General features: G+C 43.7%; 5 protein-coding genes across 6 annotated transcripts; 2 read left to right on the top strand and 3 right to left on the bottom strand.

Annotated features, from left to right (window-relative positions):
* Positions 1-1,783: 1,783 nt before the first annotated feature.
* LOC120416554 (transcription factor grauzone-like) lies at positions 1,784-3,843 on the bottom strand. Its single transcript, XM_039578286.2, has 3 exons — positions 3,401-3,843; positions 2,157-3,335; positions 1,784-2,097 (listed from the first exon to the last, which is right to left on the bottom strand). Exons 1-3 carry the CDS (start codon positions 3,542-3,544, stop codon positions 1,900-1,902), a joined length of 1,521 nt encoding a protein of 506 aa, XP_039434220.1. The 5' UTR covers positions 3,545-3,843; the 3' UTR covers positions 1,784-1,899.
* A 5,111-nt stretch (positions 3,844-8,954) lies between these two features.
* On the top strand, positions 8,955-10,878 carry LOC120416553 (transcription factor grauzone-like). The gene is made up of 3 exons (XM_039578285.2): positions 8,955-9,097; positions 9,166-10,578; positions 10,634-10,878. The coding sequence occupies exons 2-3, from the start codon at positions 9,193-9,195 to the stop codon at positions 10,787-10,789; spliced, it is 1,542 nt and encodes a 513-aa protein (XP_039434219.1). The 5' UTR covers positions 8,955-9,097; positions 9,166-9,192; the 3' UTR covers positions 10,790-10,878.
* A 49-nt stretch (positions 10,879-10,927) lies between these two features.
* Positions 10,928-18,539, bottom strand: LOC120416550 (DNA repair protein Rev1). The gene is made up of 3 exons (XM_039578280.2): positions 18,376-18,539; positions 16,956-18,262; positions 10,928-12,852 (listed from the first exon to the last, which is right to left on the bottom strand). Exons 1-3 carry the CDS (start codon positions 18,421-18,423, stop codon positions 10,959-10,961), a joined length of 3,249 nt encoding a protein of 1,082 aa, XP_039434214.1. The 5' UTR covers positions 18,424-18,539; the 3' UTR covers positions 10,928-10,958.
* Positions 18,540-18,579: 40 nt separating this feature from the next.
* Positions 18,580-26,703, top strand: LOC120416552 (YTH domain-containing protein 1). 2 transcript variants are annotated; one of them, XM_039578283.2, is made up of 3 exons: positions 18,580-18,700; positions 22,237-24,286; positions 24,969-26,703. In XM_039578283.2, the coding sequence occupies exon 2, from the start codon at positions 22,519-22,521 to the stop codon at positions 24,277-24,279; it is 1,761 nt and encodes a 586-aa protein (XP_039434217.1). In that variant the 5' UTR covers positions 18,580-18,700; positions 22,237-22,518; the 3' UTR covers positions 24,280-24,286; positions 24,969-26,703. The 2 variants fall into 2 exon arrangements, with proteins under 2 accessions (XP_039434217.1, XP_039434218.1); XM_039578284.2 differs by having other exon boundaries at positions 18,626-18,741.
* On the bottom strand, positions 20,419-22,230 carry LOC120416556 (uncharacterized). The gene has a single exon (XM_039578288.2). It carries the CDS (start codon positions 21,599-21,601, stop codon positions 20,558-20,560), a length of 1,044 nt encoding a protein of 347 aa, XP_039434222.1. The 5' UTR covers positions 21,602-22,230; the 3' UTR covers positions 20,419-20,557.
* Positions 26,704-26,725: the final 22 nt, after the last annotated feature.

Here is a 26,725-nt window from a genome sequence, read left to right as displayed (position 1 = left end):
GTTCTAGAAAACAGGAAGAAATCCAGTTTTTTCGCGAAAACTTAACACGTAGCCTTATGTATGGGATAAACTTCAAATGCGTTTTTCTCAGCTTGCTGTTTTTGCATATGGGACATTTATGCGAACATGGGCAGTATACGACCATAAAGAGTTTAAGAGCGAGTCCACGAGCAAAGCATACCCATCTCGCATCGACCTCATGCCTCACCAATCTGTCTGAAATTTTCAGGGGTTGTTTGTACATACATATAAAACTAGCATCTGGCCAAAATATCTGGAGTTTTTTTTTGAAAAGGTCCAATAAACCAAATTTCCAGTTTTTTGCTTTTTGGGTGTTTTTAGAACCGCCTTAAGTCAGGGGCAAAAACTGAAAATTTGGTTTATTGGACCTTTTCAAAAAAAACTCCAGATATGAGCACTCTAGGTCAACGGGAAGTGGGGCAAATCGGGACACAAAGTTTGAAGGTTCAAAACCGTCAAAAATGTTAGGCCAAATTCAATTTATTTTCAAAATTCAAAATGCATCTGAAAGGGCTTAAAAAATGCAACAAAATGCAGGGAGAAGCATCCCAATTGGTTAAATCTAATGGGTGTTATTGGCATTTTAGTGAAAAAATAGCATAATTTTCAAACTCAAACAAAAAAGTGTTCCATCCAGATATCAACTCGGTTCGACCTGCAGCTTGTAGGGGACATCTGGGACTACCATCTGCGACTGAGAACGCTTTGGGTAAGGCGGTTTAACATATTAAATAGACACTTTTACTTTTAGTGAAAAGTGTCCGTTAGTTGTTGGTTCCGGCAGTCCCGCAAGTCACAACGTAGGGACTGGCCGATTGGGCCGAACATAAATTAAACGGGAAATTTCTCATCGGCAGCATCCGATTGCTTGCCTTGAGAATAATACATAATATCGTTCAACAAACACTATGATTTTGGGTCGCATCATCGTCTTCTATGATGAATCCTGACCAAACACCCTATCCTACTAACACATTTTCAGGTTCCTGGCGCTCGTGGGGTGTAATCATAGGGTAAACCAGCTGCCCTAGTAGCAACCTGCGCTAACTAACATTACCGTTCCTTAAAATCGAGATCTACAAACTGACATGGCGGGCGCCGTTGGTGGCCAATGACTGTTACCTATTCGCAACTGATCTAGCTTTAGCAATTATGGTATTTTATCTATTCAGCGCATTCATACATGCTGTTGATAAGGGAAACACCATTAGATCGTCGAAGCCTATAATCAAAAATCAAATCAAATTATTCGCTCTACAGCATTGCCTTGGCGTTCTCGATTACGAGATTCCTAATCGAAACTAGGTGTCCGAAGGCTTGATTGTTGAGGCAATTGCAAACCTCTTTTCACACCTAAGCTTACATCCACCCCGGGATTCGAACTGACGACCTTTGGATTGTTAGTCCAACTGCCTACCAGCGACTCCACCGAGGCAGGACCCAGGGAGACGACTCCTGCACCTGGACTGAGCTAACGACCTAACCACTAGGTTAGACCGGGACCAACATTTACTTCCCTGTCCGACGGAAGGCGTGATCAGACAAATCTCGTCTCAAAACTTGCCACCGGGACCTTCTGGGATCAAACCCAGGCCGACTGGGTGAGAGGCAACCACGCTTACCCCTACACCACGGTCCCGGCAAGCCTATAATCAATAATGCTGAAAAGATATTACGGTTCTGTTCAGCAACGGAGGGGCAACCATGGGTGGTCTCTCATGCTCATGCTCATGTTATATACTAAAATAAGTATGCAATTCAATACTGTTGTCCATCGATAAAAGTTTATTACGATTACATTAATGCATTTCTACAATTTTTGCTTTGTAGCTTCATTACAATTTTCTAAACGCACAATAATTGAAACTGCCTCCTCTTCTAGGCAAACGCAACCGACGCGCTCGGATCCGGCAACACTTTATCCTCCTTCAGGAAGCGCTTGCGCGCATCCTCTTCGTACTCGATCGGATGCATGCTCTTGCGGTGCGAATACAGCTTGTTCTTCGAGTTGAACTTTTCCTCGCAGTACTGACAATCGTACAGGGCGACCCCGGTGTGGTGGATCGCCACGTGCTCCTACAATTTATTTGGAGAAATGAGGGTTGAATTTAAAGTTATTATGGTTAGACGCCTACCTTCATGTGGTGCTGTCGCTTGAACTTCTTCATGCAGAATTCGCACTCGTACTTGAGCTCGGCGTGGACGCGGTGCATGTGGCCGTACAAGGACGGCTGGTTCTTGGCCTCCCAGCCGCAGATCTCGCAGGACAGGGGAACCTCGGACACCTCGTGAACCCGCTTGATGTGTTTGGTGAGGCAGTTTTGGTCGGTGAACCAGGAGGCGCACATCGAACATTGGACCTTGTCCTCGATACGGGTTCCTAGATGCAGCTTCACGTGGTTGTCGAGGCACTTCTTCGAGCGGAAAACGCGCGCGCAAACGTCGCAAACGAACTGCTCTCCATCGCCGTGCAGCGCGACCAGGTGCTTTTTGAGAGATCCTTGCGAGGCGAGAATTTTTGGACATTTGGGACACGGGACGGTGCCGTGCGCGACTTGGATGTGAGCGTTGAGGTGGGATGGCGAAACGAACTGCTTGTGGCACGTTTCACACGTGATGCACAGGTCTTCCTTGGCCGCGTGAACCTGCTTGGTGTGCTCCTTAAGGACGGCCGATGAGCTGTAGCTTTTGTTGCACAACGCGCAGTGGAACGCGTCCGGGTTAAGATGCAGTTGAATGTGCTCTATCATCCAGCAACGCTTGAAAAACTTCTTTTCGCAACATTTGTAATAGCCGCGCTCGTTGTGAATGTGCTTAAAATGGTTCAACAGCGAAAGGAAGTTCGGTTGCGACTCCCCGCACAAATCGCACGACAAATTGCAATGCTTTAGGATTTCCCGCTCATCCGGCGAGGTGCTGTCCTTCGGCGGCGTATGTTTCTTCTCCGATTTGATCTTCTTCCCCGCCGAACCCGCCTTCCTCGGCGTGTACTTTCTCTTCTTCCGTACCGGCTCACTGTCGGAACTCGGCTCCGAATCGTCGTCGTCGTCCTCTTCCTCCGCCTTCACGTGGCCACCTTCCGCACCCATCAGCATCTCGATGTCCTCGTTGCTGTTGTTGTTGGCCCCAATCTCGCACAGCGCTTCCGCGGCCCACTCCGCATCTTCGTCGGGTTGTTCCTGCTTAATCGGCATCTTCAACGATCGCAAATAGTTCTGATTGCGTTGGACCTGCTCGGCAAACTCGTTGAACACGACCACGGTGTCCTTGCAGATCTCGCAAATCGTTTCCTTAATATCTTCATGGGTAAACAACTAAAAGAACAAACAATATTAAATCATTCAAACCCAAAAGAATCCCAAAAAAAAATATCTCAAACCTCAAAGTAGAGCAACTTCTTAGTTAAATCAAGCACGTAGTCGTCAACCGAGATGGGGTTCCCAATTGTGTGTTCGCACATGCACAGCCGACAACACAACGGCTTGGCGCTGGTTCCCGGGACCGCAGACTCTTCGGACGCCATTCGAACGGTTGTGTTTCGGAGAGAAAGTTTCGGCCCAGCTCAGCTGCAGATGAGCGTGCTTGCGTGTTATGCAACAACCAACACCCCTTCGATCGTCGGACACTGCCTGGGCCAAGTCTCACCCGCTTTGAATTAGGTCCGGATTATGGCGAGCGGTGGAATCGGCGTTGATTCACCCCAAATTGTGTAGAACTTGAAGCTGCTGCGCGAGAAATTACAAGGGAGAACAATTTTCACGACCGAACGAATGAAAATACGTCGCGTCTTTTCCGTATTTTCAACTGAACGTCAGAGACCGGGAACGGCAACGAACGGAACTGTCAAAGCAGTTGCTGCACGTTAAACTTGAATGTGTTTGATTTGGAGATTTTGACCCGCAATCAGCCCTCTGTCACGACGGCCATGTTTATGAAACCTAAATGTTCGACGCGAACATGAAGGCAACAAATAAGATGAAGAACGTATTTGCTGTCAAAATTTGAAAATAAACAAAGCGCGTGGTAAAAAAAGGAATAATTTCATAATGTTGATGATTTCCACAAAACAACAACGACACGGGACGGATTTCCAAACACAAGTTCCCGAAGGACCCTATCCGCCAGAGACTATGGATAAATGCCCCGCGAAATTGCGATAAAGACGGTTTTGCAAGTTAGAAGTTCAGATTTGTTCGAACCACTTCGCGATGAACTTCTTGTGATTCCACAAAAGGTCGGATTCTACACAAACACGCGATTCCTTCGATTCCCTGTGCGAGTCGACAGCGGGAGTGGGCCAGTCTTCGGAGAAGGTTATCGAAGGATACTCGGAAAGACCAGCTCCACCACAATCACCGGAATCACGGATGTTTCTGCACTTGGTCGGTTAATCCCTGCCGAAGATTGCAGCGAGTTGTTCGGAAGGATCTACAGTGGAACTTGGCCAGTCCCCGGTCCAGTACTACCCGGCAAATCTTCCCGGTCAATCGGAAGCAACAGTTCTCACCTTTTTTCGTAACAGATTTGCACACACAAAAAGTGATGTTTCTTGAAGATATGGTGTAAACAAATAGACAACACTAATACTGCTACACTCACAGAGCCCAAGCAGCATTGTTAGTGAAGAGCCCACGATAAACAACGTGGGCTCTTCACTAATACTACTACTCGGGCTCTTCGAGGTTTTGGTGACTGTCAAACGTTCTAACCATTTATAGTGGTGCCAGAGGGTTGCCCGCAATTGTACACGCTCGCTACAAATGATTCAAGTTTTACGGATTGCGTCAAAACTACAGTTTGTCTAGGAAACAGTTTGGCCAATGTTTGACAGATCCAAACGCGCTGGACACCAAACGCCCATTACGCCCAGCAAAACTGGCAGTGTTGCAAGCGCAAAACATACGTTGCCAGTGCTAATTTATTTTGCATCGGCCAGTCTGTTTCCCCTGGACAGTCTGTAGTCAAAACTGCCCAGCCACGACGTTCTAGCAGGATTCTAGCTGAGTTTTCACAGAGCTGGATATTCTTACAGCATTCTAGCAGAAATGTTCCACCACAGAGTAAGACAAAGTCACTACTGCCATTTGATTTTTGGTTCCACTTTGTGGTACATCGCAGGCCTGCTACCAGCAAACCTTATGGAGCCAAACAATAAAATGACATTTCTTCGGACTGCTCGCTCTGGGTTACTCTGTGGTTCCACCGTTCTAGCAGGATTCTGATAGAATCAGTTCTGTAAGAATATTTCGTGACTGGGTGTAGTTCATGAACCTTCGATTCCTGTCTGGCTCGGCATTGTCAGATCCCTTCAAAGAGTAAATCTGCTCACTGGGAATACGGCGTGCTGGATTTCCGATCCAGAGGTCGTGAGTTCGATTCTCGTACCGGGATGATGAAGTTAACCTTCTTTTTTTAGTTAGGGTCCTAAACCCCTTTGTAAATTTTTATGTACAACGGTAAAAAAAACAAGATTGAAAACTATTTCTGACTCGATTTCTGATCACCTTTTTTTCATTTTATGAAAAAAAAATTATAAATAAATTGACAAGACAACATTTTTTTCCATTTTTGAAGGATCAACTATGGTCCCCTTGACCTTGATCTTTTCTGTCGAAGTTATTTTTTAAAAATTGATTCATAAATACATTTTAAATCCTTTGCGGTCGTACAAACACTGAAAACCCAACCATGGTAGTTGCTACCATATTGTAGGGTTAAATTGAGAACACGCACCGACGTATTTTTGCTAAAAACATTCCGTGCTTGGATTGACTGATTAATGCAGTCAGTTTTACTATGTCGAGAGCGGTATGGTAATTTTAACCCTCGATTATGGAGAGAATGATAATGATTTCGTATTAGCTACCATGCAATTTTGTGGAAGCATGGTACATTTTACCATATTTGCGTTTACTTTCACCAAAAAGCCACAGTTAATTTAATAAGCAGCATTTTTAGCAAATTTTCTTAAAACTGCCATGGTCGGGCTTTCAGTGAAGGCTCACTGTACTCAGAAAAATAAGCTTTACCGTTGTGAACAATAATATCACAAACTAGATTGAGCTTAAATTTGTGATCTAGGGTGGCGTTAAATGTGTCGGATCATTGTCAAGTGTGAGATTGTTATGACAAAATTTATGACAAACAACTTTGCCTCGAAGACCGCAAAACGATCCGAGTTAACTTCGACGAGTTATTAGCGATTTAAAGAAGACGTTTTTGTATGGAAAGTTTTGGCAAAGAACTTTGTCCTAAAAGGCTTTTTAGTCACAAATTTACTAACACATTCAAAGAATGTTTACATGGCAGCTGGACGTTTGTTTGCATCAGGTTTCCTATCTTTTTCTAGCTAAAGTTTATTGTCAGGCGACTTGTTTGCATCAGGACACTGTGACGAGAAGTTCGTCACTTTTGGGTTAAATTCTATTTTTTCCACTGGGCCTAGAAAGCCTTATCGAGAAATTAAAAAAGAGAGACGTGAGCCGGTAACATTGAGTTAAACTTTCGCAACTGTCATGGTAAACTTCACAGAAGCTTGACAGAAAGTTTAACTCCATGTTGCACTTTTAATATCTCGATAGTCTCGTTTCAACGATTTCAGAGCACGTGGTTCCAAGCTTTTGACAGCTCAGCAGTTTTATTCGAATTAGCGAATCCGCTCTGTATCCGGTTATAACCGTTTATCTGTCAAAGTTTTATGAATTGAAACCCTGTTTATATTTTAAAACCGACTTTTAAAGGTTAAACTAGAGAATCTAGAGTTTATTAGAGAACGGAAAACTCAAATCAAAAGTACCTATCGAAGCACAAGAACTGTCAAATGAGCAAAAGACAATAGAGCTTTATGACGTTTCGCGTACGCACACTAGCGCACCATCTGATTTTGCTGGCCGGACAAAATTTAACCTCAATCTTTTTTGTGAACGTACACGCAATACATGCGCACGTAGAAACCTCTATGGATTTCGTTCGATTGGTACCGCAAACTGGGGTGACCGTGATAGGATTTCAATTAGTTTTTGGAATATTTCCAAACAGGTATGGTTTTATCTCAATATTATTATTTTTAAAACATGTTCTGGGGTAGGCCACACAAAGTCCATGCACTATTTAAAAAAAAAGATATTTCAATAGTTTTTAGAAAAATAGTAATAGTCATAGTTTTTCTTGTTAAAACCATATTTAATATGTTCAAACCGGTTCAAACATTATTTGTACGTTAAATGTACCAGCTGATATAGTTTTTAAGAAAAAAAAAATCAATGTTTATATTTAGTTAATAAGGTTTAGAAGCTTTTTAACAAAATACTTATAAATTTTAGGTAAAATTGTTAAAAAGTCGGAATTTTGCCTGAAATTTTTTAAACTAGTTTTGTTTACAAAATTATTGATTTATATTGCATTTTATACTAAATTTGAAGCACGAATCACAATTTTTTACATTTTACATGAAACTCAACTGAAATTGCATATAAATTTGGTGATTTTTTTTATAATGTTTTTCAAAAACACATTATTTCTTATTTACAAAATGCATTCCGTTTTCCGATTCAAAATCATGTTCATTGAGAAAATAATAACACATTGAGAAGTTTGAAATGATGCCCTTCATCATCATTTTCTTAATTATAGTCAACTAACTTTTTAAACTTTTCAAAATTTTATGAAAAGTTCTTCTTGAGGTACTTTGAGCACTTCTCTACCGCAGTCAGTGTGATTCTAAACCATTCCGTACGTATTTTAATTGGGTACTGAAGCCCTATGTCAATTTTTATGTACAACGGGCCGGGACCGTGGTGTAGGGGTAAGCGTGATTGCCTCTCACCCAGTCGGCCTGGGTTCGATCCCAGAAGGTCCCGGTGGCAAATTTTGAGACGAAATTTGTCTGATCACGCCTTCCGTCGGACGGGAAGTAAATGTTGGCCCCGGACTAACCTAAAAAAAAGGTTTGGTCGTTAGCTCAGTCCAGGTGTAGGGGTCGTCTCCCTGGGTCCTGTCCTGGTGGAGTCGCTGGTAGGCAGTTGGACTCACAATCCAAAGGTCGTCAGTTCGAATCCCGGGGTGGATGGAAGCTAAGGTGTAAAAAGAGGTTTGCAATTGCCTCAACAATCAAGCCTTCGGACACCTAGTTTCGTGTAGGAATCTCGCAATCGAGAACGCCAAGGCAAAGCTGTAGAGCGAATAATTTGAATTTTTGAATTTTGATTAATGATAATTTCCATAACTTTACAAGGAATGGGATAATCGTTATACCAAAAGGAATCAGCATCAGCATGAAATCATGACAATGATGGAAGTCTTCACGTTAATGCAAAAAAAAAAATATATATTGACAAGATGACATTTTTTCGATGGATCAACTATGGTCCCCTTGGAACGAGCTGTCAAGTAGGAACTTTTTTGTCAAGAAGGACCGCGAGGATGATTTTTCCAAATTGATTTCAAAATCAATTTTAAACTCTTTGTGGTCGTACAAAAAGTCATTGTACTAAGAAAAATAAGTTTTATCGCTGTAAACAATAGTATCAGCAATCTAAGCTTCATTTCAGGACCCAATTGTATTCTTCATTTTGCGGAAAAATCGTGAACCTAACAAAGTCACCCCGTTTTATGGTACCTCCGTTTGACAGTTTGATTGGTACTTTTGATTTGAGTTGTCCGTTCTCTAATAAACTCTAGGTTCTCTAGGTGAAATGACTCAATTTTGTTCGACCCCACCAGTTTTTGAAGAAATTCTCGCTGTGACTGATGCGTTCTAACAGGATTCTAGCAGCAATGTTCCGACGTTCTAGCACGATTCTTGCAGAACCAGCTCTGCTAGAATATTTCGCGACTGGGCGTATCTGGGACGGTGCTCATTTTTGAGTGGACTTACTTTTTACAAACATGAGTAGCAATTACCCAAATTGGTGGGGTCAAAAATCAGCGAATGAAAATTTTGTTGTTTTATTTTTAGCGGGTTGTTGACAAGCAGCTGTCATCATTGTTTTCAATCGAAAGTTACTGTTGTCAGCATTCACCGAAAAATATCCACGAATTTTATAACTTTTTTGAATTATTTATATTTAAAGCGCTGGTAAATTGCTTGGATTGCACTTAGATGTGCCTAGTGGTCAGAACTAACTGAACAAACATTCTTTCCAGCTCGTCACCGGAAACCCCCCCGTCCCGATGGACCTGGACAGCTTGTGCCACCTGTGTCTGTGTAAAAACTCCGCCGCGCAACCACCGCAAATCATTCCGGAGGATGTCGAGCTGCGGCGCAAGATTGACCGCGTGTTTTACTTTGAGATATTCCGCGGCTCGGCCAGCATCGCGAGGTCACCGATGGTGTGCGTTCCGTGCGCCGAGACGGTGGAGCGGTTCTATCAGTACGCGCAGGAGGTTTCGCTGAACCAGGAGTTGATACGGGGCCAGCTGGCGGTGGGGGAGCCGTCGACGTCGCGGGATTTAAAGGTGCAGATTAAGCAGGAGGTGGATACGGAGTGGGTGGGGGTGCAGGCGTTGTGCCAAACGGTGGGGGAGGTTCCCCCGGGTGGGGATGGGGAGGAAGAGTTTGAGCAGTACGAAGGGTTGGACTCTGAGGTGGACATCAAGAAGGACCATGATTGGGATGATGATGGAGGGGCGGATGATGGTGATGATATGGAGTCGAGCTTTTCGGAGGATGAGGGAGAGGAATTTGCCGAGGAGGTCAAGCCCAAGCGGAAGTATAAGCCGAGGCAGAAGTCGACGGAGCCAAAGAAGCCGAAGAAGGAGAAGGACAATGTGAGGAACCATGCGAAGGAGGAATTTGTGCTGCAGCATTTTACGTTGATGTGTGACATTTGCTCGGAAGCGGTGAGCAGTTTTAAACATTTGCGGGGACATTTCCGCGAGGTTCATGATCAGGAAGCTTACGTCCGTTGTTGTGATAAGAAGATCTACAAGTCCTGGGTTATTATTGAGCATTACCAGCTTCACATTGATCCGCACTCTTTTCATTGTGAGTTGTGCAACAAGGATTATTCCACTTCACGGGTCCTGAAGGAACATCTAAAAGAAGTTCACGCTCCGATGGAGGCCAGACCGTTCAAGTGCGACACCTGTCTGAAGCAGTTCGTCTCGCGAAGCCACCTGAATGCCCACATCCAGGTCTCCCACGGTTCGTTCCAGTGTCCGCAATGTCCGAGCATGCTCGCTTCGAAGAGTTCCCTCACGAAGCACATCACGATGATGCACGGCGAAGGGGAGCGTTACGTTTGCGACATCTGCGCGCGCGTCTTCCGCTACAAGCAGGGCCTGGACAAACACGTCAAGAACCACCTGGGAACCCGTATCGAGGAAAAGGTCCAATGCTCGATCTGTTCGTCCTGGTTCACCGACCAGAACTGCCTCAACAAGCACATCCGGCGCATCCACGTGCAAACCGACCTCGCGTCGCTGGCCTGCGACATGTGCGGTCACGTGGCCCGTAACCAAAACGCGCTGTACTGCCACAAGCGGCGCATGCACACCGAGGAAAAGTTCGAGTGCGAAATGTGCGGCAAAAAGTTCCGCCGCGTGAACCACATGAGGGTAACTCAGTTTAATCTTTACGAAAACCTTATTTTTATAAATTTGATTTTTGCAGGAACACGTCGCCATTCACCACACCGGGGCCGATCTGTACGGCTGCAACTACTGTCCGGAGCGGTTCAACGCGAAAAACAAGCAACTGGTCCACCGGAAAACGGCCCACCCCGTCGAGTGGGAGGAGGAGATGCGGAAGCGAGCGCTCAGGGAGTGAAATGCGAACGGCTTTTCAAGTGTGCGGTTGAAAATTCCAATTGTAACTAAAGTAATTCATTGCATTCAATAAAGTGAAATGTGTGTGTTAAAATTCTATCAAACATAAGAAAACAAAAAAAAACTTGACGAATTTTAACAAACTTTATTGCATCCTATAACACCAAACATTACTCCTTCTCCTCATCCTTAAGATTGCAACACTCCCCACACTCGAACCCCTTCGGAACGGCCAGCTTCGTTCCGTAACCCGCCACCATGCCCACCTGAACCCGTTCCACAATTCTGCAGTACGCCCCATGCCAACCACATCCAGCCCCAACCTGCTCCCCGATCGTCCGGTTCAACAGCCGAAGCGCCTGCTGCAGCTCGTACAGCATCTTCCGCTCGATCAAATCGCACGCCCCCGCCGCAATCATGTCCACGTCGACCGGTTCCGGCACGTCCCCGCTCTCGACCCAGGCCGTTAGCAGTTGGCGCCAGTTCGGCCGAAGCAGCACATTTTCGCCTTCGTCGTCCTCCTCGGCGACGATTTGTTCCGCCTTCACTGGACTTGCTTCCGGGGTCACCTGCAGGCGTTCCTCAAACTCCGGCTCGGTGCTCGTGATGACCATCGTGTCCTTCTGGAGTTCGATTTGGCGTTCGACCTCCTGGCGAAGCTCCGGCGGCAGGGCTTGGAGAAATTTGAAGTCGACGCAGATTTTGTTTGTTTTTTCCGGACTATCCGGAATTGGGGCCGGAGGTTTGAGACCGGAAGTGGACGGCTGTTGAGGTGGGGACACTTGTTCGAACTTGACGGGTTGGTGAGATGGTGCAGCGGAATTCTTTTGAAGTTTAGCTTGAAACTTGTAATCTTTGATCACTTCGGCGCGGATGTCGTCCGGTAGGGCAGCAAGCACTTCCGGGTCGAGTCCCTCCGGGATTGGTTCCGGGTCTTTGGGATGGTCGGATTTGGAATCTCTGAGAAATTTTGTCATGTCATTGGTCTGCTTGGACTTGTTCAGCGAGAGGTACTTTGGCGGGCGACCTCGTCCTCGGCCAAACTTGGGCGGTTGAGTTTTAGATTTGGTTTCGGTTCGCTTTGGGGACACCTTCGGCGTTGACGGACTCGGGGCCGCTTTTGTTGGAGTAACTTCAAGCTTTCGAGGCGTCAGTTCCATCTTGACGGGGGAAGGTTCCTTCTTCGGGGCGATCGCGTTCTTAGCTTCAACCTTCTGGAACATGCTCTTCAGCGAATTTTTCGTCTCAGCGTGAGACTTCTTCTCTTCAAATTTAGATATCTGAAGACCAATTCCACGGAGTTCGTGCGGCGGTGCCGCGATCTGTTTCATCAACCCCAGTACAGCTCGCTGAATGACCTCCAACTCACAGCTGTACTCCTTCAACGGTTGCGACTTGGTAATAATATCGCACAACCCATGTCCCATATACTTTGCCGTCTCAACCGGAGCTTCCGGCGATCTCACAAGCAACTTGACCGTGACCAACTTCCCCCTCTGCTTAATCTCACACAAACGCTTAGTAATCTCCTCCGTCAGCTGCTTCATGAACCGCTCCACTTCCCCCTCCGCCTTAAACCGAATCCCATAATTCACATCAACCGACACCGACTTGCGAACCTTGTCGTAAACCAACGGCCGTTCATCCACCCCCCGACAAGCCTGATAAATCATATCTCCAAACTTCTTCCCAAACTCACGCTGCAAAATCGCCACGGCCACGTTCTGCAAATCTCCACAAGTCCCAAACCCGAGCTGCTTCAGCCGGTAGCTCGTGCTCGGCCCAATCCCGGGCAGCTCCCCGATCGCAATGTCCCGCATGTACTCCTCAACCCCGTCCGGCGCCAGATAGTACTGCCCGTTTGGCTTGGCCCGCTTGGTGGCCATTCGGGCTTGCAGCCGGTTGGCGCCAACTCCGGCCGAGCATGGGCAGCCGGTTACCTGTTTGATCTGGGCGCGCAAAAACGACACAAAGTCCATCACGTCCAAGCCGGTGCTGGAGATAAGGTCAGTCAGGTCGACGAACATCTCGTCGCAGCTGACCGCTTCGATGTTGAGGGTGTATCTGTAATGCAAACGTATCAAATTTTAGAGCGGTCTTCCACGACAGGAAAGCTGAAGTATAACACCTCGTCTTTACAAGAGGCACGCGTCAGTGCGCTAATTGCGGTGGCAAACATATAGCGAATATGCGTGACTGTGCTACACGGAGAACTAGAGGTGGGCAAAACCGCCTTTTTTAGGAGCCGCTCATTTTCGTTCGCTCTTTTTCAAAATTTGAATGAATAGAGTTTTTTCAAGAATCGCGTGATATAAGTCATTTCACATTGGACTTTTATCAATTTGGCCGTACCAAATATTTTTTGAAGTTTATGTCCCTCAACTCTGACCAAATTCGCAAAAAAAAAAAATAGCAAATTTTAAAACCGAAAAATAAACTTTTGCAATATAGGTACTGTGCAACAGAGTTTCACCAAAAATCAAAATATTTTTGATCGATCCCAAAATGCTTTTTAATTTGTTTTCAGTGGATAAGACTTCTGTTTTCATTGAAATTTGAAAAAAATTTGAAAAAAAGAATATTGTTTTGTCCCCTGATTTTTCGGACGGATTTTGAAGGGTAGGGGTGCTTTGAAAATTATTTGTAACGGCCATACTGCCGTTCTAACCATAATTGTCCCATGTCATTTTTTGGCGATTTTGACCTTTTGACATTTTTAAGTTTAGTTTGCCGTATACTTTTCGAAAAACCCATAAAATCTAGTACTTTGTTTGGAAACTCATTGAAAACAACACCAAGTCTGTTTGTCCCATCGTTGTACTTCTACGCATAATTGTCCCACCAAGAAAATCTTTCACGGAATCATTAGTTATACGAAGCATTGAGTCTTGTTTACATACTGTATAGCAAGAAGATCATAAATAAGAGTGATAAACTACTAACTGGGGCGATTGGGGACACATAGGACGAATAAGAACTCACGGGACAATTATGCGTAGAACGGCAGCATAGTTGATAAAAAAAAAAAATGAAAACGAGAAGATGCCCTTGAAAACCATAGGTCTTGGTAGCCTCAATGTCATGATTTCTACTCAAAACTAGAATGCTGGAAAAAATGCTATTAATTTTAAAATTTCGTTTATTTCTGCAAGAATAGAACTTATGCTGATATTTTATTAAAAGAAAATATTCTGTGAACTCTTCTCTATATTCTGATTAAATAGATAAAGTCAATAAACGTTAAAGTTTAATCGGACAAAATAATTCATTTTTTTTCTAAAATCTGTCAAATATTCAGTGGAATTTTTGGTAATATTTGACAAATTATGCTATTTGGAATGCTCTAATTCAGGGGTGCCCAACCTTTTGGCTCTGCGGGCCAGATCTGATTTTTCTCAAGCAGTGGCGGGCCGGAATTAATATTTGATAAAAGTTGAAAAAGAAAACACATTTTTTTCAATTTTCTTATGATTGAGTTTTTTTAAAGCAAAAACATGTAAGAACTAGTATTGCAAATATGATTCATATATCTTGATTTTAAAAATGAAAAACAAACAACATTAAAAAAAATGCTTATTTGACTTATTTTATTTTTTGCTTGTTAAAAATTGTATAGATATTGTTTATGACGATTGCAATTAAATACCCTGATATATTTTTTTATTAAAAAAACATTAAACTTTCAATGATCATTGCAAGTTTCTGAGGTTTTTGATGCATTTTTCAATCTTTTAAAAATATTTCCAGCGATCTATTTTCAGTATGAATAATTTGATTTTTATGCTATTTAAAAAAAATGTTTATTTGACTTATTCTAATTTTTGCTTTTTTAAAATTGTATGGATATTGTTTTTGACGATTGCAATTAAATGCTTTGATATATTTTTTATATAAAAAAGACATTCAAATTTCAATAATCGTTGCAAGTATTTGATACATTTTTCAATATTTTAAAAATATTTCCAGCGATCTATTTTCAGTATGAATAATTTGATTTTTACGCTTTTTTATAAAAAAAAAACTTTATCACTAAAAATTTGTTCAGGAAAAACACGTTAGTTTTACATATTTATTTATTTAAAAAAAAGAAAATAGAAAAAAAAACTTCAAATTTAAGTAAAAACAGTCAAAACTGAAAGAAATAACATTTAGTCTTTTTTTGTGAATTTTAAGATTACAATCAAAGTTTTTTCATAAATTTAACAATTTTATGAAATTGATATTTTTGTTTTATTGCACAATTTTTTCAGTTCAATAAAAAAATTATAACAATTAAATTCAAACATGAAGAATGTTCTTGCAATATGTTAAAATTTGATCTCAAGCTCATTTTTTTTATTCAGACGATAATTTAATTTATTTAAAACTTCATAAACAGCCTCAAGGGCCGGTCATAGAAATATTTTAGAAAGCCATCGCGGGCCGGATGAAATGGCTTCACGGGCCGGATCCGGCCCGCGGGCCGGACGTTGGGCAGGCCTGGTCTACTAGGTACTTGCAGACTTCATCAGTGTTCTGTTCTCGACTGAAGGTTCATCGCTGGTGCATCCGTATTTTTCTATATGTAATTAAATTTAATTCTTGAATGCCAAAATTATTATATGCTTAGATGCTTAAATTCTTAAACACAGGAATTTCAAAATTCTAAAGTTCTTAAATTCTTAACATCTTAAATTCTTTAATTCATAATTTCTTATGTTTTTAAATTCTTAATTTCTTGATAGTTCTAAAATTCGTAAATTCTCAAAATCTTAAATATTCATAAAATGATACTTTTTTTTTATTTTAGAGTTTTGACATTTTTTAAATATTTAAATTGTTTTTAGTTATTTTTATAAAAAAATGGTGGATATATTTTTTTAAATATTGCACAGTGGGCGAAATGGAACCCAAAATCGGACTTAATTGAACGCGGCTGGTTCCCTGGTATGAAAAATAGTGTTTCTTATGTAAAAAACTCGGGGGAATCGATTGGTGATAGTTTCATCCACCGCATGAAACGGCAAAGGGTCCATTTTGCCCCAATTCCCCATTTTTTACATTTTTTTTTGAAAATCGGTCTGTATTTAGAGCGGAGGCTTTATGCGGCCATTCAAAATGTACTTAACTAATGTGAAAATGTCCTAGGAATCCAGTAAAAATAACCACTTGCACCGCAAAAATCGTCTAGGGTCCATTTAACCCCAATTCCACTATAAAAGCATTTTTGGCCGTTTTCAAATGTTAGGTCCGATTTTAACAATCTGAAAATATTTTTATCGAAAAGATCAGACAATTTTACATAAGAATGACAATTTGCACTTGATTGTTTGACACATTTATGTTGATATAGAAATTAAACTAAATAAAAAGATTGAAGAGTGAGTTTTGGGCCAATTTCCCCAAACGCAGAATAAACTGCCTTTTACATAATTTTTATTTTTATCAACATAAATTTGTTAAACTATCAAGTGCAAATCGTCATTCTTATGTAAAATTGTCTGATTTTTTCGATAAAAATATTTTCAGATTTGTAAAATCGGACCTAACATTTGAAAACGGCCAAAAATGCTTTTATAGCGGAATTGGGGTTAAATGGACCCTAGATGATTTTTGCGGTGCAAGTGGTTATTTTTACTGGATTCCTGGGACATTTTCACATAAGTTAAGTGCATTTTGGATGGCCGCATAAAGCCTCCGCTCTAAGTACAGACCGATTTTCAAGAAAAAATGTAAAAAATGGGGAATTGGGGCAAAATGGACCCTTTGCCGTATCGTGCGGTGGATGAAACCATCACCAATCGGCTCCCCGGAATTTTTTACATTAGAAACACTATTTTTCATACCAGGGAACCAGCCGCGTTCAATTAAGTCCGATTTTGGGTTCCATTTCGCCCACTGTGTATTGGTTTTTGAGTTTCAAAATTACTATTTTTTTGTATGTTATGTACTATTAGTTTAGTAATCCGATCGTAATATTTAAATATAAGAAATTATGTCCATCCATTTGTGGCTCACACAGACCAAGAAAGGTAAATATTTTGTTCAGGAATAACATGTAATTTCAAGTGCAATTTTGCACCGACAAAATTGTAAACATATCTGCACAAGCCACAATATGGCCAGCTTGTCGATGTGCTTCATCGTTAGCTCACCGACTAGTGATCATCAAAAAAAAACCTACTTACTTGGCCACCGTATTGTACAGCGCAAACGCCACCTCCTTGTACCCCTCGAAATCGTACGCGATGGTCTTCAGCTCCGGGCACAGTTTCAGCGCCGACCCGACAAACATCCCGTTCTTAACCCCCTTCTGGCGCGCCTCATAACTGCACGAGGCAATCTCCGACATCGAGTTGTTGTCCGTCACGTTCAGCAGCCGCGACTCGTACGGAATGTCCGGCGTCTTGTAGCGCTCCTCGAGCCGCTTCTGGTACAGCTCGATTTCCTTCGCTCGGTCCTGACCCGGTCGCGTCTGCATCGTACCCGCTTCGGAACCTTTCGAGTGCGTCACGGCCACCGGTTGACCGCGCAGCTCGGGATGGCTGCGCAGCCCGACCGACACGAAGAAGCAGTCCATGTCGATGTGCATAATGAGCGGACCGGCGCCGGGGGTCGCTTCGAACTCGTCCGACTTGGCGGTGGGGATTTCTTGGGCGAGGGTGTCCCGCGCGGGGAACTTGCCGTCGTGGGCTTCGCGGAGTTCGCTCACGTGCTGCTTGAAGCCGGACCCTAGTGTGGCGATGTGGTGCAGCCGGGAGTGGGCGAAGAATTCTGGGAGAAAGTTTGGATCCGTTGCGACGAGGGCTGTTCGAGAGTCGGATTTTTTGGTTTCTTCAGAAACAACTTCAACTGGGGCTGGTTCGGGAGGTTGTTCAGGGACATCACCCTCGAAAACTTCCGGCGATCCGGCCAAAATCTGCGCCTCCATGTTGGCAGTGCTGTCCAGATCGCAGGCTGGTTCGCTTTGCAGTTCTGCCTTCGTTTCACCGGCCTTCATCTGTTCGTTAAGCACGTGCAGTTTGCTCATCAAGTTCATAAACTCGTCCCGATTGATGTCGTCCTTTCCTTCAGCTTTATGTACCGGCTTCCGCAGGTCTTCCTGCTTGTCCAACCGTCCAAAGGCCAGCTTGGGCTGCGAAGCTTTCGAGCTGTTTGAATACAGCAGGTACGGTTTGTAATCTACGATCAAGTTCTGAGCGATGCAATCGACGACCCACTGCGGACGGAGGATAATGTCCGAGGTGATCGATTTGACCTTCACGTCCGGCAGAATCGACGCTATCACGTAGGTCGTCGTGGGGCGCTTGTAGTGATGAAACGTGCCACCGTGCTGCATCATGAGCCGTTTCAACTCTTCGGCCGAAGGCGACGTGTAACCGTTGACAAAGATCGAGATTCCGTCGAAAAGGTTGGACAGTTTCAACTCGACGTTGGCGGCGTTGTGACGGAACTGTTCCTCAAGTTTGAAGATTTTTGCATCCATGTAGTCACCCTGTCGGTTCAAAATTAAATTAGTACAAAGTTACCACCTTGAACGGTCACATTTGGCGCCAACCAAAATGTGGTACCAAAACCAGAAAATGTTCAAGCCAAAATTTAACTCACCCATCCTTCGAAGCCAGTTTCGCTGGCAAACTTCTCCTTCCGCTTCATGGTCTCAGATTAACTTGCACCGGAAATGGCCAGGAAACGAAATATTTTCAAAATTGTCGAAGCAGATCGCAACTCGCGCTCGGCGCCACCAAAACAAACCCAAAACAGTTTGAACTTCACCACATGGGTTTGCCGGCAACAACGCGAAACTTCAAAATTTCAGATTGCTCATTTGGTTCAGTGTTCGTGGCCCAGGTCAAATTGACAAACATAAAAAGTTTTTTCGAGTGATGGCGTGCAGAAGGGAAGGTGGCTGAAATTTTAAATCGAGAATCAGGTGCAAAAAGTGTTTGGATTCAGTTTATCTTGTGTGAAATAGTTAGTTGAGCATTAGTTGAATAGTTTAAGCGCAAAGGTTTGCCACTGGGAGGGAAATTTTGGGTGGAAAAGTCGATGCGAGTTCCGTTTTTATGGGTTTCCTTGCTAAAGAGGTGCTAGGGTGGCTCGAAAAGAGAAAAGAGGATAAAGGTGATGGGAAGGGTGGTAGTGGGAGGATAACCGGTTGCCAGTTTTAGTGTTTTTTAAACATTTTTTTTCTATTTTTGTTTGATTCCATTTGCTCGTGTGTTTTTTTTTTAAAGAATATCAGTCAAACTAAAACTAATTTCTTTGATCACTAAGTCTTTTTGGTCTCGTTTGGAAACGAGCTTCGAAACGAGACACCTCCAGGGTACTTGAATAACAGCACGGGACACTCGTGGGTACGCACACCTTGTACCTGTTGTACTTCGACCGCGGACCCGTCAAAATCCAAGTCCTGTTGCGGACTAAGCTGTTGGAGGGTTTATGGGTAAACTGACGGTTTTACTCTAAGAACACAAAAGGCGAACTAGGGGGAAATGCGCAACAAGTGTGCGAACTGTGAAGGTAACCATACCGGTAATTACCGCGGATGCGTGGCGTGCAAGTCCTACCGCAAGGAGCAGGAAAAACGGAAGGAGAAAGCAGCAGCGTCTTACCCTTCTCAGTGAAATACAAGCGTTCCTGAAGCTGGACAGCGTACGATGCCATGCAGCCCGGTAAGAAGTCACCGGTGAAGATCTCTTCACTTCACCTGACGCGGGTTCGGACCTGCCGTAACAAAACGGAGCAATATCTGGTTCTCGGGAAGCCGATGTTTGATAAATCTTCAAGGGTTAAAATACTGAAATACACGTATAAGCTTTTTCATTTCTATCTCCTTTCCTTTGCAAGCTTAGCAAGTTTATTCTAAAAAAAATGTGAACAAAAAATTTGGGAATTCTAGTGAAGAAATAAGTTTACATATAATTTTACAAAATTGCTGCACAAAACAATTAATAGTTTAAGTTTGTATTGTTCTTAACTCGACGGTAACATTTCAAAAGGCATCATGTACATTTTGACACTTTCTGGGTTATTGCATATTCTAAAATTACTCCTAATAAGCTACCTCTCCACCAAAAATGAGCAAAAGTTACTTCAGTAAAGTCTGTTTAATCATGATTTTAAATAAAGTAACATAAACAAAATCTCTGCCATCAGCAGTCCCTGTTTATATAGCCCTGTCAACCTGTCAAACAAAAGACTACATGAACCTCGTGACGAAAAAAAAGCAACATGAACAAAGCGCCATGTACATTCGGCGAAGAAAAACGCGTCCCCCTCAATGACAGCAGGGTGATATAGACGTTAGTGATTTCAAAAGAAGTTATGTTTGTTTTTCTCAAATAAAATTACGGAAATAATGTTTTATTGATTTTGGATGATCAAGTATCAATAAAAGCAACGTTTTTCATCGTTTGTTATCATTAGAACATCTTATTTGGCTTTTATATTAAAATGGGAATTGAAAAAGAATGCTCAACATTCAAATGCGTTTTTCTCAAAACGCATGGTTTGTACATGATGCTTTTTGAAATGTTGGCGTCGAACTGATAAAAGTTACATTGTACACCTCTAAGCTTTTGATGTTTTGAGTGAGACGAACGGAGCGTTTTTTTTTTTTTTTTTTTTTTTTTTTTTTTTTTTTTTTTTTTTTTTTTTTTATTTATTTAACTATCTGGCCTCCGTTTACATAGTTTGGCCAAGCTTCAATTTTTCAAACTAAAATTAATAACATTTTTATTTATATTTTTACTAGAATAACGTAGACCCACGTCAAACGGTCGGTTTCCTAAGTCGTCTCTTCGGAGTTGGCTTTTGCTGTACGATCTGTTGTTCTTCTTCTTGACCATTTCCATCGCGTTGTTCGTTCCCAGTATCGGGTGTCGTTTTGTCGTCGTCGTCGATGCACGTTCTTTTTTGCTGTGGCTTTTTTTTTATCTTCCTCCAACAATTGCCTTTTCGATTTGCCTTTCTTCAAAACAGTAGTGAATCCGTCATTGCCATTGTCCCCATTGTGTGGGGTAATGACTTGGGATTCAACTACTGGTGGATTGGCTGGGGGCAAAACAATCGGGGCAGCTGGAGTAGTTTTCGCGGGTTGGTTTGCTGGTTTGGGTTGATTCTGCTTCGTTTTCTTCGCTGCTTCAGAGCAGCTCTTCGATACGTGGCGCTTCATCCCACAACGTCTACACGTGGCGATTTGCCCAGTATATGTGGCCAATGACGGCAGATTGCAGACAGTTACGTAGGATGGGACGGGTTTGGTAAGTTTCATTTTCAGCGCGCGTACACCATTGGGAACGCCGGTGAAAAAATTCTTCCAAACCTCGTCCCTGATTGTCAGCACTTCACCGTACTCACGCATAGCTTCTGCGATCTTGCTGTTCGGCAGGTCCAGCGGGAGATCGTGGATCCGAACGTCGATGGTGTTGTCATCGACGTAGACCGGGATTTTCGTTGATGGGTACGTTTTGAAGGCGTACTTCAGGTGGTTCTCCGTTGCTATCCTTGAGGCGGCGGTTGCGTCCGCCATCTCAATAAGCACGCAATGGCGGATGTTGTGCAGCTGAATGCTTTTTAGGTCAGAGGAAGCAATTCCCAGACCTTTTTCAACGAACCTCTGCACGACTTCCAGTTGGGGACGTTCCGGGAGGACGCTGAAGTCCACCACTAGCGTGTTTTTGCGGACATCACTCATTTCACTGAGCCTGCCGCAACGCGTTGAGATTTCTTGAACAAAGGCGACTGCAGAGCACAGAAACACGTCTGGTGCACAAGAGATGTAGTTGCTGACTGAACGGAGCGTTTTTTGTAGATCAAATCCCTGTTTCATAGTCTGAAAAGCTACTTTAGGAGTGAAAAGAGCAAGCTAGAAGAATAGTTTGTTTCTTAAATCTAAAAAATCGGTCGTCCATGATTTTTTTGCAGGTTTTTCAAATGATCATTTCTCGAGAAATATTGTGATTACGAATATTGATCTTAAATAAGATCCAAATGCAAATCCTATAGAGTTATCCAAGTCCACTCTCACGCACACTAGCACGCCACTTGTTTTGCTGGCCGGTACAAAATTTAACCTCAATATTTTTACGCAATACATGCGCACGTAGATAACTCTATACCTTTCATTAGTAAGAAAGGCAAACAATTAGGCAAGTAACACGTTTCCAGGGGTTTCTTTTGAAATGTTGCTAAACAAATAATGCTTCTACAAACAATACAAATAAAACCATTTTTTTTATGGAAACATTCTGAATCAAGATTTGAATGTTTTTCTAAAACATGGCCGCTAAATGGCAGATCGGGAATGATGCCTTCCAGAGCCTTAAATAAATAGTAATTTTCTTTCTAGTGGCAAACCTACCATGGAACTTTGCATGTAAAGCTTAATAAGGATTTTAAGTTATTTAGCTCGTTGCTGTTAATTTAATATCTCAATAGCTGAAAGTATGATCTCTTCCCGTGCAGAACCAACAACCTGACAACACTGGAAGCATCTAGTAGCTGGTGTTACACGCATACAATTACACTCACCGCACCGTAGTGACTACCGCGAGTGCAGTCAGCGTATCGTATCGTGTGTATGTGTGTGAATGTATGCGTACGCTACAACCCCGGGTAGTGTGTTAGTTTGTGTACGAGGCTAAACGCGGGGAACGGCCGCCGCCGCCGCAGCAGACCAAGAGAAAAGCTCGAAGGAGAAAGAGTTTAGAGACGTACAGACAGCGCTACACAGCAGTGGCTACAAAGATGGCCGATCTGGACGCAGTGAATCTCGGTTTGGACGAAACCGAGCGAGACATCGCCGAGGAGCTGGAAAATAGCTACGATACGCGTAGCGAGGCTTCCGGGGTAAGTTCCGACAGTACAACCACGAATCCCAGCATCAGCGAGGTCAGTTCCGACTCGTCGGACGATGACGACGACGAGGACGACGAGGAGAATACCGAGCGAAGAAATTCTGCCAATAAGAAGCAGCAGCAGCAGAAGAAGAAAGGCAAGAAGAAGGAGGAGAAAGGAGAGTCGAAGAAAGATGGGGAGAAAGATGGTGGAGCTTCCACGGCGAATAACAGTACCAAGAAGGAGCGGAAATCTCGTAGCCGGAGTCCACAGTCTTCGGCGGCGGCAGCAGGTGCCGCTACGGAGAAGAAAAGTGGCCGCGCCAAGAACAGTTCCGCTAAGAACTCGGTCAAGTCATACGACTACATTACTAAGATCAATTATCTCTTCCGGGAGACGAGATTCTTTCTGATAAAATCGAATAACACTGAGAATGTGACAATTTCCAAGACAAAGGGCGTATGGTCAACGCTGCCGCCTAACGAGGCCAACTTGAACCAAGCATTCCGGGAGAGCCGTAATGTGATTCTGGTGTTTTCGGTCAAGGAGAGTGGCAAGTTTGCCGGGTTTGCACGGATGGCAGCAGAGGCACGCAGAGATCTCCCCGCCGTAGAGTGGGTTCTTCCACCGGGAATGTCGGCCAAAGCACTGGGCGGTGTCATCAAGATTGATTGGGTGTGCAAGAAAGAGTTGCCGTTTACAAGCACCACTCATCTGTACAATCCATGGAACGAGAATAAACCGGTCAAGATTGGTCGCGATGGTCAAGAAATTGAGCCGAAGGTCGCAGAAGAACTCTGTCGACTGTTTCCGGAAGATACAGCCGTTGAAATGACTCCGATTCTCAAAAAGTCCAAGGAAGCTTCGAAGCAGATGAAGGAGAAAGCAGCCTCCAAGACGTTCAGGCGCCCTCCAAACTTTTCCCGTCCGACCAGTTCCTTCAGAGGTGGCCGTGGTGGCCCTGGGGGCGGAGGTGGTGGTGGTTTTGGACCCATTCGAGGTGGTCGTAGGAAGGTGTTCCAAGGCAAGGGACGCCCGTCGATATTTCCACCGTATCGTAAAGACAATCGCCGAGGACACGGCCCAAGAATGCCTCCGGGTATGGATCGAGCTGCGGCAGCAGCCGGAGCGGCTGGGTTCCACGGATGGGAACGTTACAGTAGCACCGCCGCTGCAGAGGCTTACGTTGCCGACTACATGCGTACGATGCAGCACCAGCTTCCTCCGATGCCGTACGCGCCACCACCCGGTTTCCCAGGAATGCCGATGCCCTACGAAGGGTTGCCGCCGCCACCGCGCTACTACGAAGGCCTGCCCATGCCGGAGTATCCGCTTCCACCGGGAGCCATCCCGGGCAGCGTAACCGGAGCCACGAGCGTTCCACCTCCGCGCGGTGGTCCGTACGACAAGTACGATGAGTTCATGTGGAAACCACCGCCAGGTCCGCCCGGCACGACACCGCTTCCCACGTCAGCCGGCACGGCAGGCCTTCCGTCGATGAAGGGACCGCCACCCCCGTTACCGAACTACCACGTTCCTCCGCCCTCGGCCCCCATGTCCGCTGGAGGCCCCTCGCATGGGGGGCGCAAAAACGATCGAGGTGACAAGATGGACCGGAACCACCGAAACGATCGCCGCGGCAGAGGCTACAACAACCGGGACCGGCGATGATTCGAAGGTTAGTGTACTGAATATTTAGTGTGACGTGACTTAGCTAATAACCTAGCCAGAGTTGTTATGTTAGGATCATTCTCAATAAAGCCTTCAATCCGATCAGTCGTCCTTTAAATGACTGTCATAGTCACAGGTTATTAAGCTGTGACTTAATAACCTGTGACATGATTAAGCTTAACCAAATGTGTTATTTAAGGAAATCAAGATGTAGCTTAGAGTTTAGCTAATGACTTAGACAGATATGTTATATTAGGACTATTCTCAAAGTCCTCAACCCGAACAGGCGTCTTTGAAAGGAAATGTTGTTCGATAAAGCTGTGACTTTACAACCCATGATCTATGACCGAGCCAGAAAAGTTATGTTAGGATCTTTCACAATTTAGCCTTAAGCTTAATCAGATGTGTTATTTTAGAATCTTAAAAAAAAACCTTCAATCTGATCAGTCGCCTTTAAATAAAACGTTGTATGATAAAGCTGAGAATTAATAATTCATCCAGGACAGTCGGATACGTTGTTCGTGTCACGGATTATTAAGGTGTGACTTAATATCCTACTTTAAGTAAGCATTCCGGACTTGATACACTTTCCGACACGTTATCCTCCTGAAGAAGACTCAATCCATAGAGTCTTCATAGTTCCCTTATTAAAGCATCTCTCCTTTGTTTCAACTCCCGAACACCACCAGATTCATCGCACTTGCATCGAATTCCTGCTGACAGGCTCCGCAGCCGCCGCTGAACAAACGGTACCAAAGACCTGTCCTACTAGCTGTGTGACCACCACGCAACAAAAACCAGACCGTACCATACAAACGCATACATCGTTGCAGTTGTCGCATGAGTCCTACCGGATATCCGGTGGCTTCCCGGCGACACCATCATCATCTTCAACAACAACCAACCCCAGCGCAGTCCGTCAGGAGGCCAATGAAACAAGTGATCTCTCGCGGCTCGTGTTCCCGTTAGTTTCGAAACTAGGAAGAAGAAGACAGTGATTTGTGGTTGTGTTTGCATTTGTGTTACTTCGGCCAAATCGAAGAGTGGGAAAAGGCCGCGTAAATCTCTCTCTAAATGCAAACACGCAAATGCTCGACTCGGTTCCTCTTAAAGAACTAGGCTTTTTTGGTCAGTGTGTGACGCATTTCTCAAGTGATTTTTGCAGTAATGATGGATTTTGTGCAAACGAGAGGAAGAGAAAATCATAGTTTGGGAAGAACTTTCCTAGCAGATTGGTGGTTATGATAAAATCTGTTCTAAAAAAGCGTTAAAAGTATTCTCACATATAAAGTTGATTACACCTAAATAAATATATATTTGTGATTGTCTGTCGGTCCGTAGCAGAAAATCAGCAAGGACTTAGTGCAAAAAGTTACGACGCTGAATAGAAGAAAAAAATGTTTACAGACTCTGCTGGAAGAGAGCGAAGAAAATTTAAAGCAAGAAAAAAAGTGTAACTGTGTTTAGAAAGTTAAATACGCAAGCAAACAAATCTTCAATTATTGCTATTGCTAGTATGCTACTAAAATATTTACCTACCCTATATAAAGATGAACAGTATAGTACACAACTACTATATATCGACAGGCGAAACAAACAAAAAACGCAAAATGAAATTTAAATTATGAACTTTTACTGGTAATCAAATAAAGGTTAAGAAACAACCAAATTGAGTGAGATGAACTTTTTCCCAAACTAGTGTGAATAAAACCAAAGAATGTTTGCGCCAACTTGACGGTGGCGGCGCTCGTGGTGCTACCTTCTTTCCCTATGGACGTTCCGACAACTGCATCAATTCCACTGCCTGGGGACTACTCGCCGCCGAGTTCTGGTGGCTTCTAAGAGCGCGAAGAGCAAATGTGATACAAAGTGTGTGGTGAAATTTTGAATGGACTGCCCCCTCGGCACCAAAATGGGACTAATTCCTTTCCTTCCCACCATCATCAAGCCGGCAAAGTGAGAGGTGACCAAACCGGCCCCGAAAAAGAGACTGCATTTTTAAACTTGCTTGACACCTGAAAAAAAAAAAAATAAACTGCAAGCAAGAGTTGCCCCTCTGGATTCCATGAATCCGAATCTGCTTACTTCCACAAATCATAAAACGGGCGCTTTTTGAAAGCGCCACAGTGTGATTGGACTGGAATTTTCAACGACGCGCATACTTAATCTCCCCCTCGCTAGGAGATCAAGTGACGTGACGTGATACGCCAGATAGAGAGAGAGAGTGTGTACGAGAGTGGGAGACCGATCCGTGCTATCCAGAACCGACACAAGGAGAAGGGGTTGATGACAACAGTTCCGGTTCCGCGTCTCGTACGAAGACTGCATAAGATTAAAGATACTATTTATTATGTTATTTAACGATGAGATAGTGGTTCCTTGCAACTATTTTTGTAATACAGATTTTCCCCGTTTGTATTTATAGTTTTGAGAGTCTCTTGTTGTT

The sequence above is a fragment of the Culex pipiens genome, chromosome 3 (genome assembly GCF_016801865.2).
Source record: "Culex pipiens pallens isolate TS chromosome 3, TS_CPP_V2, whole genome shotgun sequence".
Taxonomy (NCBI): domain Eukaryota; kingdom Metazoa; phylum Arthropoda; class Insecta; order Diptera; family Culicidae; genus Culex; species Culex pipiens.
Note: the sequence above shows the minus strand (reverse complement) of the source record. Positions and strands in the feature narration are given on the sequence as shown.